The 18584-nt window shown below is 54.6% G+C and overlaps 1 protein-coding gene across 2 annotated transcripts; it reads right to left on the bottom strand.

Moving 5' to 3' along the window:
* Positions 1–1101: 1101 nt before the first annotated feature.
* Positions 1102–17982, bottom strand: MIER2 (MIER family member 2). 2 transcript variants are annotated; one of them, XM_080935052.1, is made up of 14 exons: positions 17690–17982; positions 13938–14028; positions 13266–13408; positions 12888–13013; positions 12420–12543; positions 11989–12077; positions 11554–11623; positions 8704–8855; positions 8345–8426; positions 8176–8270; positions 3270–3394; positions 3078–3154; positions 2236–2635; positions 1102–1981 (listed from the first exon to the last, which is right to left on the bottom strand). In XM_080935052.1, the coding sequence occupies exons 3-14, from the start codon at positions 13398–13400 to the stop codon at positions 1960–1962; spliced, it is 1497 nt and encodes a 498-aa protein (XP_080791178.1). In that variant the 5' UTR covers positions 13401–13408; positions 13938–14028; positions 17690–17982; the 3' UTR covers positions 1102–1959. The 2 variants fall into 2 exon arrangements, with proteins under 2 accessions (XP_080791178.1, XP_080791179.1); XM_080935053.1 differs by having other exon boundaries at positions 12420–12537.
* Between the last annotated feature and the right edge of the window lie 602 nt (positions 17983–18584).

Below are 18584 nucleotides of genomic sequence, written 5' to 3'. Positions count from 1 at the left end.
AACAGGGCCGGAGAGATGGTGCAGCAGCTTGTATCCTGTCAAGGCTGACAACCTGAGTTTTATCTCTGGGACCCAAGAGATGTAAGAAGAGAATGTCTCCTTTACTGCACTTTACCTCCCATGACATGCATGCACCCAGTGATACATATATACTCAAGTAATATTTAAAAAAGAAAAGGCAGGGCTGGGAATGTCCGTGGGAGAGGACTTGTCCGTCATGTGCAAGGCCTTAGGATTCCTTCATGGCACTGGGGGTGGAGACCACATTCTAGGAAGAATGGCAGGTTCCAGACCAGCCTAGTCTACAGAGAAGAGTGTAAGGCACCTTAGGCTATGTAGCAAGACCCTGTCTGAAAACAAAGCAGAAAACCACATAAACAACCAACAACAAAAACCAGTAATAACTACAAAAAAACAGAGACAGCAGACACATCATGTAGTTTTAGTAGGAAAAAAAAAAGATTCAGGCCCAGGGATGGGCCTGAACTGTAAGACCCCCTTATCTCAGTGCCTGGTCAACAGGAACCATCTGAACAGAGGTGGATGGGAACAGAACCACTGTCCTACACAAAAGCCTCCCTATAACACGGGGCTCTCCAACACTGTCCCTCATCTCTGACTTACCTTCCTTCCTCTGTACTGAGCTCCAATGACTGGGCCACAATCACCTCAGAGTCCCCTGTCCCTGCCCAACAAGTCTGCAGTACCCAAGGAAGTGATGCCAGGTACAAGCTTCCAATGGTGACCACACACAGTACCTTCCCCAACTTCCCTAACCCCAGCCAGCGCTGGCCTTGCCAGAACACCTCTGCCAACCACCAGGGCTGTGTGCCCTAGTGTCCCCGTTAACGGCTCCAGGCAAAGCAGACGGGACACTTCGTGCTCATTCACCGCTCTCAGGACTCGCATGTGCCCCATGCAGGGGGGTCCTGTGTGACCCACTGCCCTCACGAGTCTCAAGCTGTATCCTGCTGTGTTGTCAGGCTCGTGCCCAAAGTCCCCAAAGGGTGACAAAGGCAATCTAGGCTCTTCAGCCTCTAGAATCCATGAGACACCCTGGGCTTCAAATCAAGTTTAATAAATAAAATAGCATTGGGCAAAGGCAGTCTCGCATCACAGTGTCCTCGGTGGGGCGAGGGACGGTCAAGTCCAGCCGCACAGGCTCAAACAGCACCGCTCTGCCAACACCGGGCGGAGCTGCCTGCCCAGGGACCCCACTCCAAATTGTAAACACCAACATAAATAAATCGAGGGAGGCCGAGGACAAGATGGACCCAGCCACCCTGCTAGGAGCCTCCAAAGAAATGAGACCCACAGGGCAGGTGGGTAGTAGGGTGGTGCTTCCAGAGCTGTGCCCGAGTCGCCCCAGGAGACGCAGGAAGGGAGCAGACCATCTGCTCCTCACGCGCCTGGGATGCTGAGGCCCCACCACAGCACAGTGGGGAGTGCAGGCAGGAGGCAGTTGGGGTATAAAGTGCGGCTTTTCCTGAAGTGAAGAGAAAGGGCAGCCACAGGGCGAGGTATATGGCTCTGTGCCCCTAAGTCCCACGCTGAGCAAAGGCTGGAGGCCACAACCCCGCTGTGGTGGGGAAAGAGCTGGCCTGTAGAGGGTGCCTGGGCAGAGGCTGCTGGTGCGGGATGAGTCCTGCCCAAAGCCCCAGGCAGCACCACCTGCCCGGCCTCTGCTGGCTGAGGGGCCAGTGGCTGTTAGGACGGGCCCTCTTCGAGCCCAGCTGCCAGGCTGACTTCATGACATGGTGGCAGCCTGGGGCTGTGGCGGTGCTGGGTGCTGAGGTCTGGGGTCTGTGTGGCCCTGGTCACTTCACTGAACCCATCATGTCTGAAGCAGAGAAGGCATCACACAGGCCTGCATGGGAAGGGGGTCAGGAAGACTAACTCGCAGGCCTGGCTGTGCCGCCATGTCCATTCTGAGCACACGCATCCACTGATGACCAGGGATCAACAGGTCATCACATTGCACCTACGGGAAACCATAAGCAAAGGTCAGTGACCAAGTAACCCAGGCCTCGCCCCTCCCGACCCACTGCCCCCACCCAAAACACAGCCCTGGTTTCTGCCTGAATAGACAGGGCAGAGAGAAGCCTGGTGCCTGTGCCCAGCTGCAGCATTATGGACCACAAACAATGAAAACTTACTGCACAGGAGAAAACTAAAGCTGAAGAGGAGGTAAAGGTGTTGCCACAGCCCACAGCAGGCACTAAGAGTGACACTCACTGTGACAAGGGCTCCGCGTGTAGCGTGGAGGCTGGGCATGCTGGGTGACCAGTCAGGAAGGGATTCACATCCCCAATACCAATGAGTCCAAATTCAGTGACCGACAAGGCCACCTGCGCTGGAGCCATGGGCTCTGCATTGTCCTCGCTCAGAGCCACAGGGCTAGACGAAAGGGGCAGTTCCTCAGATAGGGCAAGATCTACAGCCAGCCTGGGGCTGGTGCCTGGCTCTGGAGCAGCAGCAGCCGGTGGGAGTTGAGCTGAGGTGGCCGGGCTAGTGGGCACAGCAGGGGGCTCATCCAGCTGCTGGAATGGACATGGTCCTGGTTCTGTGGACGGGTCATCTGAGCCCACTCCAGGCTGAGCACGGCCACCAGCTTCAATGTCCACACTCAGAGGCTCTGAAGGGAGAACAGTGAGGACGGCCTGAGAAGAGGCTCAGCTCCTCCCACAGCCCCACACACTCCTCTCAGATCTCACTAGCGCGAGGCCTCCTTACAAGAAGTCAGCCACGCCAATGGGTCTAGCCATAGACTATGAGGTCAGGAGCAGGCCATGTCCACCACATTAGAAACAGGAATCAAAGGCCCAGGAGGAGAGAGCATTGGGGCTCTACTGGAAATGGTGACACTGGATAGCCCATAGACACAACACGGGGACCACTGAAATGAAGCCTCTGCCAAGAAGCAGACTTCACAGGAGCTGCAGCCTTCCTTATTCATGTCCCCTCCCAGACACAGGGTAAACAGGGACTAAGCAAGCCCACTCACTGCTCACTTTGAGATCTGCCGAAGGCCTTGGGCTCCCTGTTCTCACCCACAGCCCCACCGCATGTCAACTCACCCACAGGCACCCCTGCCTCAGATTGCAGCCGGGCATGGCCATCAGAGTCAAGACCATCCAGGTCCTGTTCAGTATCCCTGTGGAAAGAGAGCTATGACGAGAAGGAAGCCAAGGAAGGAGGACCCCACCAGGAGGGGCTACCTCACACCCCACCACACCCACCCCGGCCAGATGGCTAGAATGAGCACGCACGTGGTTCCAGAGGAGACGAACTTCCTCCGGCCCAGCCTCGTCTGCTGGGCAAAGTACTCATAGCGCTCAGACTTCTTCCACAGGTAATAATACTCCACACACTCGCCCACTGACCGCGTGCGTACCTGTGTGAACCATAGGCATGCTTTGGGCCTCACTGCAGGCCACAAGGCAACAGAAAAGGCTTCCCCTAGGACCCCAGGAGATCTCACCTACTGCCTCTAGTCCCCACCAGTGCCCCATCAACTGGCACCATGAGTGCCTGCCTCCTGCACCTCAGACCCATGCAGCAGGACATCTGTGCTTCTCCAGGCAGGCAGACAGGACAGGCACTGCACTCTCAACAACCTGAGACACAGGCCGGGTATCTTTACAACGGTGTTTCCAGGATGTGCATGAAGAAAGCCCACTCTGCATATGGGTGGAGTCCAGGATGAAACAAGAAGCCAGCCGAGCACCCGTATCTACCTCCCTGAGGTAGTGTGACCAGCCACCTGATATCCCCCAATCACCAGGATGACTATGTCCTCAAATCACAACCATTAACAGATGCCCTTAAGATGTTTGTGGCCAGAGGTTTGGTCATAGCAACAAGTGACTAATACAGAAAACTGGTACAGAAAGGAGGTGTCCACACCACCACTGTGTGGACAGACCAGACTGTGTGTCCACAAGTGTCTGGGAGTACTGTGAAAGTTTCATGGCCTCTCTGGTGGGAATCCAGAAGAGCGGAATGTAGAGAGAAATGTGCACAGTGGAAGCCATGATCTGCCCAAAGGGAACAAGGCCGGTCTAAGATCACTGTTTGTTACCTTTGGCAAAAACTCTAGCTGTCTCGTCTCTGATTCCTGAACACTGCAGTGGAGTCAAACTCAAAAGTAACAGACAGAGCTGGGCATAGCAGAGCATGCCTTTAATCCCAGCACTCTGGAGGTGAAGGCAGGTCAGTCAGTTCAAGCCTGGTCTACAGAGTGAGTTCCAGCTAGAGCTACAGAAAAACTATCGCTGGTCTTTGCTACTCTGGAAGTTCTTTTTCCCACCCTTTATCTCCCCAACCCCCAATTCACTCCTTATCACTAGATAGGAGAGAAAGAAGGATAGGGATAGAGGGGGGAAGGGACGGAGAGAGAGGAGGGGAAGATCCCTAAATCTAATTTCTTTCTTACTTCTCTTTTGAGCACAACTAACAAACTGCAGCCGAGCCTTGTGAATGACCACCAACCTATCTCTCAAGGTCCTAGCTTTTATATCCCTTACTAAAGTTCCCAGAATTCCAAACTCCACACACAATTGCAAAAACCTATCTGCAGCTGGCAAAACCATGCCTTTTCTAGTACACACCAGGCAACATAGTCAGCTGCTTTGGGTCTAAAGCAACCCCATATCCCACACCTGAGATTAAAATATATATATATTCTTATATTTCTAATTTTTAAAGAAACCAAAATTCCCGAATTCTCACAAGAAACTGTTTCAAAAAAGAAAAAGAAAGTAACAGGCTGAGCTTCTCTGTGGGAAATATTCACTGTACCCTGACACTGTTGATCAGCAGTGAGAGAGAACAGGAAAGAAATGTAAGGTTCAGTAGGAGACAGACTTCAAGCAAGATCCCAGCTGCACATGTGCTCCAAATGCAGCTTCAAGCACTGACTCCGAGCTCCGCAGAGCAGAAGGCGCAGAGCCCAGCACGGTCCCAACTGTAAAAACCCAAATTTACTTAAAACACTGAACTGAGGTCCCTCAAAACAAGTGCCCCAGGAAAGTGACTCCCCAAGGTGCAGACGCCACATGCTAAGCTGGCAAAAAAACTAGGCACCAGACACGTGGCGCTGGCTTTGCAGACACGAAATGTAAGTGCATGGAGGCTTGCAACAACATTCTGGAAAGCCACTGGGGCCAGGAGACCCTGAGCCGCCACCTTGGAGAGTATTGATGGTGAAGCCCAAATTCCCAGATACCAGGATGCTGAAGGTGCCCGAACCACAGGACATCTGCCAAGGAAAGCTGCAAGCATGGAGTGGAGCTGGTCCCAAGAGGCTACATGTGCTGTGGGCAACTCAGCTATAGTGACAGGGCTGCCTTGGGCCACTGGAGCCCAGATAAATCCACCATGAGCAGTCCGTCGTGAGCAAGGGCACATGGTTTGCTGTGCGTGCGGTGCCTCAGCAGTGCTGTGGCCTGGCCCTTCCTGTGCTGTGCAAACAGAACAGCAATGCACATTGAGCGCCACTAGAGAAAATGGAACTCACAGTTTGCTCTGGGTTCTTCTGTTTAGGTTTTGTTGTTTTTTGTTTTGGGGTTTTTTTTTTTTTTTTGGTTTTGAGTTTTGTTTGTTGATTGTTTTTTGAGGCATGGTTTCTCTGTGTGTTCTAGCTGTCCTAGAAGTCACTCTGTAGACCAGGCTGGCCTCGAATGTCTTTAATCCCATGTGTACCACCATCCCTGGTAATTTACTTTCTGTGTATGAATATTTGCATTCATGCATTATGTGTGTGCACCACGTGTGTGACTGTTGCACCTGGAAGTCAGAAGAGGGTTCTGATCTCCTGGTACTAAAGTTGCAGTCACGGTGAAGCACCAGACAGTGCTAGGAATCAAATCGGGGCCCTCTGCAAGGGCAGTTACTGCTCTTATCACGGAGTCATGGCTCCCTTCTCTCTAGCCTGTAACTTATATTTAAACTTTGCAGCAAGTCTCAGAAGAGGCTTCGGTGCAGGGACAGGTGCGCTGCGTTACAATAAACTGGACGATTCTCATCCAGGAGGAAGGGAGGAACCAGACAAGTGAAAGGTGGGGTCGGCTGTGTCACGAGAGATGTGCTGTGACAGTAAATCATGCAGTCAGCTAAGAGACACAGCTTGGCTTGTGGGAGTCTCCAGAAACTTACATGGCATACAGAAAACACCCTGCATAGGGAGCACCACCCTATAGATAGGGTCTTGAGTAAATAAAGAGAGAAAAAGCAAAAAGCAATCGAGCCTCTACATCTCCGCTGGGTGGCTGGGACTGACATAAGCAGTTACTATGTTCACCAGGCCTTCCTGTCAACAGAGGGGCTGCCTTCCAAACCACATCATCTCCTCAAAGCAACTCTACTCCAGTATTTCAGCATGGTGACACCAAAGCACTGAGACAGGACACAGGTGAGTGACAGGGAAGTGACAGACGGGACACAGGTGAGTGACAGACAGGACACAGGTGAGTGACAGGATATATGTGAGTGACAGACAGGACACAGGTGAGCGACAGGGAAGTGACAGACAGGACACAGGTGAGCAACAGACAGGACACAGGTGAGTGACAGGGAAGTGACAGACAGGACACAGGTGAGCGACAGGGAAGTGACAGATGGGACACAGGTGAGCAACAGACAGGACACAGGTGAGTAACAGGGAAGTGACAGGCGGGACACAGGTGAGCGACAGGAAAGTGACAGATGGGACACAGGTGAGCGACAGGGAAGTGACAGGCAGGACACAGGTGAGTGACAGGATATATGTGAGTGACAGGTGAGTGATGGACAGGACACAGGTGAGTGACAGGTGAGTGACAGGACGCAGGTGAGTGACAGACAGGACACAGGTGAGTGACAGGATATATGTGAGTGACAGGTGAGTGATGGACAGGACACAGGTGAGTGACAGGTGAGTGACAGGACACAGGTGAATGACCAGACACAAGTGAGTGACAGAGAAGTGACAGACAGGACACAGGTGAGTGATGGACAGGACACAGGTGAGTGATGGACAGGACACAGGTGAGTGACGGACAGGACACAGGTGAGTGACAGGGAAGTGACAGGACACAGGTGAGTGACAGGGAAGTGACAGGACACAGGTGAGTGACAGGGAAGTGACAAGACAGGACACAGGTGAGTGACAAGGAAGTGACAAGACAGGACACAGGTGAGTGACAGGGAAGTGACAGACAGGACACAGGTGAGTGACAGAAAGTGACAAACAGGACACAGGTGAATAACAGGAAGTGACAGATAGGACTCAGGTGAGTGACGGACAGGACACAAGTGAGTGACAAACAGGACACAGGGAAGTGACAGACAGGACACAGATGGAAATCATTGCATGGCCATCAGCTCCTTCCCTCAGGATGCCTCCTCACACATCTGCAATCCAGAACTATGCCAAACTAAAACCTTAGGCACGCTTAACTTCAATGTCCCCAGTAGTGTCCCGCCAACATGTACACGGGCCCTCCGACAAGATGCCCTGACTCAGAGCCACACCTGACAGGACAAAGCACTTTGTAGATACCCAGTGTCTGCAAACCCGCCCTTCCCAGGGGCCAGGCCACAGGCCCTTCATGCCTCTCAATCACCCTAAACAAGTGCAGTCCATCTTCAGAGGAGCCCAGCCAGGCTGTACCAAGGCCCTGGATTCACAGAGGCCCTCCTGCTTTGACAGTTCATGGCTGAGTGCTGTATCTGGCTACCTGTAGGCACAGTCAGATCAAGTGACATCCCAGTGACATCCCAGGTCCAGAACTCACTCACAAATGACAATACCCCAGAGTGAAAGGGTCCCCAGGTTCAAGGCTAGAAGCAGGGCTGGGCTTACCAGCTTTGACAAAGCCTGACAACCAACAAGGAAGAGGGGAAGGACAAAGAGCTAGGCCAGCACAGAGTGATAGGGGACTTGGGTCTGTGAAGGGAAGAATGGCTCAGGCAGTCCTTATCTCCAGAGTGGAGCACTGAGCCAGCAAGATCCACTGAGGACTCAAAGGTCACAGGGCCAAGGAAGGGGTGGGGTGGGGTGGGAAGGAGCCAGCTCAGGCGCAGGAGCCTGCGCTCTCTGTTGGTGGTAAAGGCATCTGATGAATACGGTCAAGACCAGAGGGAGCCATGCACAGGCAGGGCAGGTGTGGAGGGACGAGAGGATGCCTCACCCACCTTGTTGGCCTGAATCAGATGGAAATTCTTCCCATGAACACGGAAGCCATGTTCAAAGTTCCTGCACTCCTCCTCACTCCAGGCACAGAGCCCATCTGCAAACAGAGGGGATTGCTTAGCCAGTTCAGGGGCAGCAGAGACAGGAGGGGAGCCCAGGGCTGTAGCTCACCTCTGATCACCTTTACGTTGAACCTCAGCCTGCGCAGGGCCTCCTCCACATTGAAATTACACTTCACGAGCTCATACAGCGCCTGGGGCAGAGAGTGGTTGACTTTTCCCACCAGTCTACCAAGGCTGGCACAGAGCATACCTACACCACAGCCCTAGGGCCACATGCTGTACCCACAGCATAGCTCCCACGGCTACAATGGTGTTTGCAGCACCTCGGCCGTGACAGCTGTCAGGAATGACATGGAGCGCCAACACCACTGTCCCTCACAAGAGGGTTCAATGTGAGCTCCATCCCTCTGGCCACATTGTCTGACCAGCCCCTGGCTGCCTGGCTGCTGCCCAGTGTGTGGCCCCTACCTGCTCACTGTCCTTCACCACCTCCCCCTCTGGGATCTGGGGGCCAGCCATCTCCTGCCACCTCCGTTTCACTGCCCTGTACAGGAACTCCTCCACCTCCCGCTCTGGGAGCACGGTGGGGCTCCACAGCAGCTGGTCTTCATTTTCATAGACTGTGGAGAGAGGCCGAGAGTCAGGAGTGGCAGTGGCCACCCACAGTGGAAGCAGGACAGGCACCTTAGCACCAACTGCAGACACTTGTAGCTCAGCATCACCTGTGGACACAGCCGGCTACGGACACTCAGGAGTCAGGATGCGGTGTGCGGACAACAGTGGGGCTGTGAAGCCAGTGGAATGAACCTACTAGCAGGTCACAGGAGACTCTAGAGGAGGTGTACATCCTCTTAGGGTATCAAAAACACAGAGGACACATCAGAGATGGTGCCACTCAGTGTGGCCATCTGCACACAGAACTCCAGTCCACACCAGACAAGGGCAGGAACAAAGGACAAAACAACAGAGCATGCCCAGAGTACCCGCCTATGATGCCAACACTTGAGGGCACTGGCCAGAGGATCAGCTGAGGGCCAGTCTCAACACAGAATGTTCTAGGCCAGTCTAAACTACAAGAGACCCTGTTTCAACAGTGAAAATGACACAAACAAGACACTGGACACAGACCAGTCTGAATCCTTAGTTGAATCTGGCACTTCAGATTCAACACAAACAGCAGTGGTGAGCACATCTGTAATCCAGCACTCAGGAGGAGAGGTGAACCGAGTTCCAGGTCAGCCTGGACACAGTGTCCCAGGACAGCAAGGGCTATAAAGAGAAAACTTATGCCAAAAATCAAAACAAGTAAAACCAAAAGTGAACCACAGACCCACTTGGCCTTGCTGAAAACCTTCTAACACAATCAGTGTGTTAGAAGCCACTCAGAATCTGCCTCACTCCGAAGAAAGGCAACTTCAACACTTCCACAGGGCAGGATAACCCTGGTGTTAACACCGACAAAGAACAAAAGACGGACTGTAGGCCACCGCCTCATAAGCACACACATGTGCAAGACGGCATGGGAGAGAAAGACACTAGAGACTGCACACACAGACAGTGATCACCCTCTGCTGCCCACCACACACCTGGGCTCCCGGACCCTCATTCCTCCCACTTCAATCCACCCATAAGCATTGCCTCCATTAGAGCCTGGCTGTGTGTGCCTAGAGCCCACAGCTGAGCATGTAGCTGGGACTCACTATGGCAGGTCTCCTCAGACACAATGATGTGCCTTGTGCTGGGTCACCAGCTACACAGCAAATTATACACAGGTCTTTGGGGCGTGCCTGTGAAGGTTATACCTGGGCGCCATGAGGCAACCCCTGCTACCAGAGGCTCCTCATGCCATATTCTTCTTCTGCCTGGGCACATGGAGCCCAGCAACTAAGAATCAACCATCTAAAAACAGACTTCTTTTCCACGTGCGCACTCACACACAGTCCAGAGTAACGTCTCCCAGGCATTTGGTCACAGCAGCAACCAGCAGGAGCTAATCCACTGCTGCTGGTCGGACCCTTCAGAACACTGCTCTACCCGAATCCATGGAGCCTGTGTGGACGACACTCCAGCTCCACAGCTCAGAGGCTACTACAAACAGCAAAAAGTGCCATAGAATAGGCACAGCAGCTATCAGAGGAAGGAGCCAAGCCTCCATCACACACACACACACACACACACACACACACACACACACACACGTGAAAGCACAGCAAGCTCGTTTTTCACCACACCGGCCTGATCCAGAGCACACACTGGGCATCCGACAGCTTATTCTGTGCTAACTGAGGTTGGCAGCTGGACAGAGGGGCTCTTCCTCTGCCGAGGCGTCAGCACTGTCTCTGAGAATGGCGTAAGTGACAAGTCTCCATGGTCACCCTGAAATGGCCCCAAGTACAGTGAGACAAGAAAAAGAAACGAGACAGCTCAGCAGGTGAAGGTTCTCGCCACCAAGGCCGACAATCTACACCTTACCCTGGAACCCACACGGGACGGAGAACAATCCTGCAGGTTGTCCTCTGGCCCCCACATGTGAATGCATGCATACACATGCATACACACATAAAGTGTAGACAGTGTGTGTGTAAAAATTGTAAAGAAAGAAGCAAATGACATATAACATACACAACTAGCCTCAAAGCAGTGGCTAGGCACTGTACACACAGGCCATGCTGACATCAGGAAGGAAGGTGAGCTACAAGCTGGGAACTACCAGGAACAGAGGCGGCCCAGGGCTGTGTCCCAATCACACAAATAACTCCTAGAGCGGGGTGCCGACAAGACGGGCAGCAACTGCAATGCCTGACATTGGAGAACTCTCCAGCCAACTAGGGACGATGTGACACCAGATGAATGTGCAACTAAGGAATACCTGGCAGCACGCACTCTGTGCCACAGAAGGCCCACCAGGTGTGGGCTCAAGGACACAGTGGGCTACATGTAGGTGCTGTGTAGTGTACCCTGGGTGTCCCTGAGCTGTAGCTAGGCACACCCTGCACAGCCCACGTCCCAGCATTCAGCCCCAGCTGCTGAGCACAGCAGGAAGTGCTCCGTGGCGTGGCGGTCCTGGCCCTGCTCCGGGCAAAAGTCCTATCAGGAAGTGACCTCCCAGATCAAGGAACAATTAGGGGACTCAGGAGCAGCAACTATATGGTCTCCAGGGCAGGCAGAGGGCGGTAGGGGTGGGAACTATGGTCTGGACAAGGGCTGGCACCCTAGAGCTGGACTAAGGATGGTGAACTCCACCCACAGGCAGAAAGCAGGAGCTTTTTTCTAAGACGCCCCTGGACAGAACCCCACTAGGTCTCCTGAAACACTTACTCTTGTCACAATGTCGGTTCAAGTGCAGGATGTTAAGGTCAGCTTGGAATTGAGGCCCCACCATGATCTCCTGCAGAGACAAAGCCAAGGTCAAGAAGTGACCAGCAGACAGGAAGCTGGGACCCAAGGGGCACCATGGGCTTCAAGCAGAGGTTGTCACAGAGAGCTGTGGGTCTGCCTGCCAATGTCCACTTCCATACTGTGTGCATGAGACAGGACACCCTGATGCCTAGCGCTGCACACCAATGCAGGACAGTCGGCCATATCACAGCTCAGTCATCCCCACAGCAGCAGAATCGCAGCCCAGGTCCACACATACAGTGGGGCCCACCCACCGCTGAAGCCAGGGGCCCCTCCTGTCTCTGAGACAGGCCTCAAAGTCCATGGGGTCCTGCAAGCATGGGGTGATGGAGGAGAAACCACAGAGCCCCACACCTTCTTGCACTTGTTGGCAGGAAGCGTGTCCTCTTCGGTGTCGGAGGAGGCTGAGGAGCTTGGGCCGTTATCACCAGCCAAGAACCGGGCTGTGGGCAGAGAGGCAGTGAGGGGCACCCACTAGGGTGCGGCTGGCCCCTGATGGCAGCTCATCTTGCAGCCCCCATCCCGCACCATGACTACCCAACTGCTAGAAGCTGACAGGCCCAGAGGGCACCTGACAGTCTGAAGCCACCATCCTTGAACTGCTAAGGCAAAGACCCACTCCTGTCTCCCTCAATCCAAACCCGCTTTCTGACAGCTTACAGGCCAGGACCCCAACCCCACACCATGCCACTGTGGCATGTCCCTGCAAAGCCCCCAAGCCCAGTCCATGTGTATGTGCCTATGTGACAAACAGCCATGACGGAGGAAGGGCCAGTGACACCTACACCCACTCTGGTTATGAAAGAGGTCCGAGGTCTCATGGGAGGTGACAGATGGGGTGAGGTCATCAGCGGAGGACTGTGTTTCTTCCTCTTCTTCCCCAGAAAGCAAGTCCTTGGCTATCTGCTCCTTTGAACAGGACAGTAAACGAGGTAACTGCTCACCAACGCCCAACACCAATACAGAAGGCCAAGCTGCCAGAGTGGACGGGACAGAGACGGCCGACTCTGCCTGCCCTCTGGGGCTCCAGCTCCTTTCCCAGCCACAGTTCCCCAGGATGGCGTCCACCAACCAAAGCAGAATGGGTGTCATCAGGCCAACCCAAGGCAGGATTGCCCATGGTCATGCCAGTGAGGACCTCACACACGCTGACCAAGCAGTGCCCCATTCTGGGCCTGGCATCCCTCCCACTCGATTCCCACTCAGGATAGCCAGGTGCTTCCCCGAGCCCTTTCAGGGAGACTCCCACTCACCTTGTCCAAGGTCATGTCCGGGAGGGTTGGCGCCGTGTCCCCGCCCTCACTCTCCTGCTCAGAGATGGGGTCTGACGACTCGTACCCATACAGTGCTAGCAGCTCATCCAGGGGCATGTCACTGTTCTGGGAAGGAGTACAGGGCCCATCAGAGGATGAAGCCTATGGTTCTTCCCAGGTCCCCATGGGACTGTACACTGCATCAGGACCACAGAGGAGGTGAGCACTACAGAGCCACACACAGCATCGCCAAAGCTCTGAGGAACAGAGCAGGCTCTGAGGCTGGGCCAGCACAGCACAATGTAAACCATGTGCATGGGGCTGGACCACATGGAGCCCAAGAAGTGCAACTAGACACAGTCTGGCGAGTCCCCATACCTGGTCAATAAAGTCTTTGTCCAGCTCTTCCTCTGGCTTGTCGGGACACTGCGGAGCCTCAGCACACCCTTCTTGGAGGCTGTAGTTCTGTGTCAGGAGCTCAGCGAGGTTGAACTGATGGTCGGCAGAGCCCATGGATACCACTGTAAAAGAATTCAGCAGGTAGGCAAGGTATGGGATCTGAATGGGAATAGGTCTGGAGGGCACAGGGACTGAGCAGGAGCAGATGGGTCTAGAAGGACATTAAGCCTAGAAGACGAAAGGTTTCAGGTGACAGTGGAAAACCATGGAGGGGTCTGGCCCCATAGCCTCAGCCTCGGCTCCCAATATACACGAGGCATACAGGCAACACCGAGTGCTGCTATCTATTGGTCCACATCCATGTGATGTTTATGGGGGCCGAAGCCTCCTTGGGCCCACAGCAGGTGACCATAAGACTACTAGACACCTTAAAGCCACCAGGAAAGCAGCCAAGTCAAGGAGGGCCCTCCTTGGTCATTGATGGTTAGCTAACCATTATCCCTTGGCTCCAAGGATAGGGAGTGCTCTGACCATTGTGAACACCTCCAAATGACAGGGGACACTGGACCTTCATGGACCCAGGCCTGCTCAGTCTTGGTCCTGCATAATAAGAGTTCTGCCTGTGGAGCTCTGGGACAGAGGGGGTGGTACCTGCTGTGGTCTGCAAGCTGGGCTCCCGAGGACACAGGCTGTGTACAAGGCAGGAGGCCACACAAGGACTCTGCCTCTCCAGAGAGGAGGCCTGCAATGGAAGAAAGGCAGACCTCACACAACTACCGAGGCTCGGGTAGAGCCCATCCACTGGGTAACCTTGAGGACTCTAGGGGAAGCAGCCTGGGGACTGTCCAATCACAGCTGCAGGGCGAAGGGACCTTGAAAACACAAGGCTTGGTGACAGATACAAACACAGAAAGATACACTTGTAACCCTCTTAACAGAAAATGCTAGAACAAAGCAGTGAGTGGAGCTGGACCCGAGGTTCCAGCGGATGGGAGAGGACAGTTCTAGATAGAAACTGAGCAGGTCCCACTGTAGCCCAGAAACGTTGGGGTAGTGGCAGCACCAAAGGATGCTGGGGAGGGGCCTGGACACACCCCTACACATCTGTGTACTCCCCAAGTCCATCAACACTGGCCAGGTCGCTGCAGCAGGGCTGAATGCCATCCCGTTCCCATGTTTCCACACTCCAGCAATGGACAACCCCTAAATTAAGGAAACAGTCCCTCTTACAGTAGCCAGGACGTACGCAGCACATGCTCCCTAAGAATAATACACCCATGTTGACCAAGAAAATACTGGTACCAGAGAAAGGAAAGTCATGTTCTAGGCCAAGGTCCTCACACTGGAAGATGGAGAGCCTCTGAGGTGGCCTAGCCAACACCACCTGGATTGCAGAAACTGACAGGCCAATTCCACAGAGCACACATGGAAACTCAAGGGACCCAGAAGAGCAACAACCATCCTGAAACAAGCTATTCCTGCTTTCAGAAATGGCCAGTCGCAGATGTCTCAGCACTGTGGTGTGAGCCCACAGACAAGGCACAGGCCCGAGACACAAAACCTGAACCTCAGAGACAAACTCCCCGACGGCTTGGACACACAAGTCTAATACATGTGACCAAACAAATACATCAACACTGCATGAGCCAGAACCCATGGACTGGGGAGGAAACATCAGCAAAGCACACATCTGGGAAGCAATGGTGTGTGCAGAGACCACTCATGGAGCAAAGAGCAAAGTCCAGCTTGCAAACATCACAAACCCTGAACACATCTCTCCAAAGACAAGCATGGTGAGGAGATGCAGAGCTCCTATCAGAACAGAGTGCATGGTCCGTAGGCGACGCCTCAGTCCGAAGTGAGAGGAACACAGCCACCTGCTGAAGACCAGGTGAACCAAACAGAGCAAGGCCACAGTTATCACACAAACAGCAAGCGGAGTGAGGTTCTCACTTGCACCACCTAAACGAGGCAGGCCCTGCAAGCAACACTAGGAAACACCCCACACAGGTGAACCCAGAGACAGAAGTGGGCCTGTCCGGGATTAGTGCTGGAAGTGGACACACAGCTTCCCGCAGAGGTGAGGACACTCTCACACTGAGTGTACAGGCAGTCACACAAGTCCAGAAATACCAAAGCCACTCAAGTTTACACACTGAAAGGGAGACAGCACAGGGTGGAACTCAGCAAAGCAGCTGCAAAAACAGAGAGAGAGAGAGAAAAGAATACAGGCTAGAGAGATGGCTCAGTGGTTAAGAGAACGGAGTTCAATTCCCAGCACCTGCATGTCAGCTCGCAGCCATGCAACTCCTGATTCAGGAGATTCTGCGCCCTCTGCTGGCAAACACTCAGACACAAAAATAAAGGTAGGTGTGTGTGTGTGTGTGTGTGTGTGTGTGTGTGTGTGTGTAATTTTCAAAAGTTAAAATGTTAAAAGTTTAAAACTTAGAACACTGTAGCACTGAGTCCTCAGAGGCCAGAGGTGAGGCCCTCAGCCACCCCAAAAGAGAAACAATACTAAAGCCCAAAGAGGTCAAGTTTCATACTCAAGCAACACCAGAAATCACCCCAAAAGCTCCCCAGCCAGGTCCCTCTACTGAGCACTGCACCATGCAGCAAGGGAGTGGTGGGAGGCACAGGGCTGCCTCCTCCTGGAAAGATGTTCCAGGAGATCCCCAAGGTTCTAGTGACCACAACCCAACAGGCTTTTGAGGGTGCCACCCCCCACGTGGGAGCAGAGGACTAAGAAAGCCAATGATGATGATGATGAGGGGGCCCATCTGGAACAGCTGTAGGGTCATTCGCCCAGGCGTCTGGCACCTTACACTCTGTACCTGGTGTAGTAAGGGAAGGTGTCCAAATCTTGGAACCTGCCCTGCAGGCTAATAATGTGAAGCCACAGGGAGGAAGCCCCGATGTCCTTGGAACTGTGCCTAGTCCTGTATAGCTCCCTCTAGGTGGCTGTGGGCTCGGCCCAGGAACTGGCTCTGTCCCTGATGTCAGAAACCCTAAGAGGCAGGACACCACAGTTGCATGTCAGGCTAGCAACAGTCCCACAGTCTCACTATCCAGACGGAATGGGAATAATGTCCTGCTTTAGGCAGGGCTCAGGCATCCTCAGTGGGTGGGCCCAAGCAGGGGCTCAGGCAGAAAGGGCCTGAGAACAGAACAGGAGACACAGCCAACCTGGGGACCATGCAGCCTGCTCCTTGCCAACTGGGCCAAGTTCATCTCCAGGTGACCCTCAAGGGGACTGACCAAAGGCATAGATACCATCATGGTCACTGGACAACCAGGCACATCACTTGATCCAGGTGACAACAGGACACGGATCTAGGCAGGCTGAGACTATGGAAGAAGGAAAGGTACTCGCTCTGGAAGTTGCATCCCACGATCCCACCTAGCATCTTTTGAAGCAGACTCCATGCTGTGAGGAAGCCCAAGCCACACAGAGACCTCCAAAGGGGTAGAGGCCTCAGCATTAACTCCAAGTGCAGTTATCTACAAACCACAACCCGCAAAGAGCCAAGTGAACCCCAAGAATTACTAGAAGCCAGACCAAGTGAATGCTAAGGAGTTAAAAAAGATTCTTGAGAGAAATGATCCACTTCACACCCAGGCAAGGGCCCCGTGCCCTTGGTGTCCCAGCCTCGCCCCTGCACTGTGGCAGCTAGGACATCCCGAGAGACGGGTTCAGCCTGTCTCCACCCACATGGAGCTATGACAGGGGACAAGGGAGCTAAACCAAGGCACAGGAATGAAGAAAACAAGGTGGGGGCTGGGCAGCTGGGGTCAGAGGTGACATCCTAGGAACCAGATGAGCTGGGACAACTGAAAGGCAATTCTATAGTAATTCCAAGTACTAGACAGGCACAGCGAAGAGGTGTGGCTTAAACTAAGAACGGGACAAGCCAGCAGCTCAAAGACACGGCAGTTTTTGGGTTCTATCTCCACTGAGACACACACTAACCAAGTAGCTGACACTGACGACTTCTAGATAACCGTAGCCACTTTTATGAGTTAAAAACATGGATGAGGCAAAACATCCTCTCGGTTATGGGAAGGCACCACCGGGTTGCCACTTGAGATGAGGAAACTGAGGCAGATCCCTTCCAAATCCTAGACTCCAGGAGTGCACATAAGCGCAGACTGGGGAGTCTCCACCACCCCTGGCACACAGGACAGAGCAGCCCAAGAACACCCACTTGGCCACCATGCCCCAAAGGGGGTTATCGGTTCTGTCTTCGGAAGGTCTGGTACCCCAAAGGCCCCCTAAAGAAGGAACTAAGCCCCTAAGAGCACTCTTGAGTCAACCAGCCAGAATTGTCCAACGGGGTCCCCGGAGCCCGGCCCTGTGGCCCACGCGCGGGCCTGTTGCTGCCCAAGCTGCCCCACTCGCGCACCGTGCTGAGTTTCAGAACCGGAGTGGGGAATTCGCAGCGCGTCGATGAGGGCTGGTCCCGGAGTTCAGCAGCCGCACCCGGAGGTGCAGGTCAGCTCCGGGCTGAGCGCCGCAGCCCCGCACCCGCGGGGAGGCCCGCGCTCTCGCTCCCACAGCTAGACGAACTCCACGCGCGAAACTTTCCGCTCGCAGAGCGCCGCCGACTCCGCGCCCTGCTCATCCCCAGCGCTCCGGGAGACGGTCCCCGCGCCGCCGTCCCAGACGCCAGCGCCGCACACCTACCCCGTCCGCGGCGCCCTCCCGCCGCGCGGCCCCGGGTCTCGGCCCCGCACCCGGCCGCCCGCGCCTCGCGCCCCTCCCCCCGCCGCCCGCGCATGCGCACCGTAGCTGAGATGGAGAGGGGGTCGCCTGGCGCCCGCAGGGCTCATGCTCCGCCCGGGAATAATGGGGAGGCTCGAGGCGCTGCAACTGGGAGGGCACGGGGCGGACCAGGTCGACCCGGGGCAGCGTGTGGGAGGGGCCGCTACCCAGCCGCTCACTCACCTCCGCCATGGCCGAGCGTGCGCGCGGGAGGCGGTAGCCGCGCGGGTCCCCGGATGCGGTGCCGCGCGCTTATTGGCGGAGGAACTGGGAGGCGGAGTGGGGCGGGGCCGCGGGAGGCGCGTAGTAGGTGTGCTGGGGCGGAGCGGAGGTCTATAGCCTGGGTCCGGTGTGCCCCGCCCGGACATCAGCCAACCAACCAGCTGATTCCTATGTGGATGCTCAGCCACCTAGGGGATGTCCACAGGTGAGGGAGATGGCGCAAAAGTGAGGGGAACAATCCACAGGTGAACAGTCTGCAAGTGAAGAGGTTCCACAGGTGAGGAGGCGATCTAGCGGTGAGGAGGTTGGTCCTG

Source organism: Micromys minutus, assembly GCF_963924665.1.
Source record: "Micromys minutus genome assembly, chromosome: 22".
Classification (NCBI taxonomy): domain Eukaryota; kingdom Metazoa; phylum Chordata; class Mammalia; order Rodentia; family Muridae; genus Micromys; species Micromys minutus.
The sequence above is the reverse complement of the archived record's forward strand: the minus strand, read 5'-3'. Positions and strand labels throughout refer to the sequence as shown.

Excerpts from the sequence above, each read along its gene's own strand:
- MIER2 (XM_080935052.1), bottom strand. The coding sequence starts at position 13,400 with ATGGGCTCTGCCGACCATCAGTTCAACCTCGCTGAGCTCCTGACACAG. Across the intron at positions 11,624-11,988 it reads CTGCCAACAAGTGCAAGAAG|GAGATCATGGTGGGGCCTCA; the intron begins GTGTGGGGCTCT and ends TTGTCTCTGCAG. Across the intron at positions 8,856-11,553 it reads GAACCGACATTGTGACAAGA|TCTATGAAAATGAAGACCAG; the intron begins GTAAGTGTTTCA and ends CTCTCTCCACAG.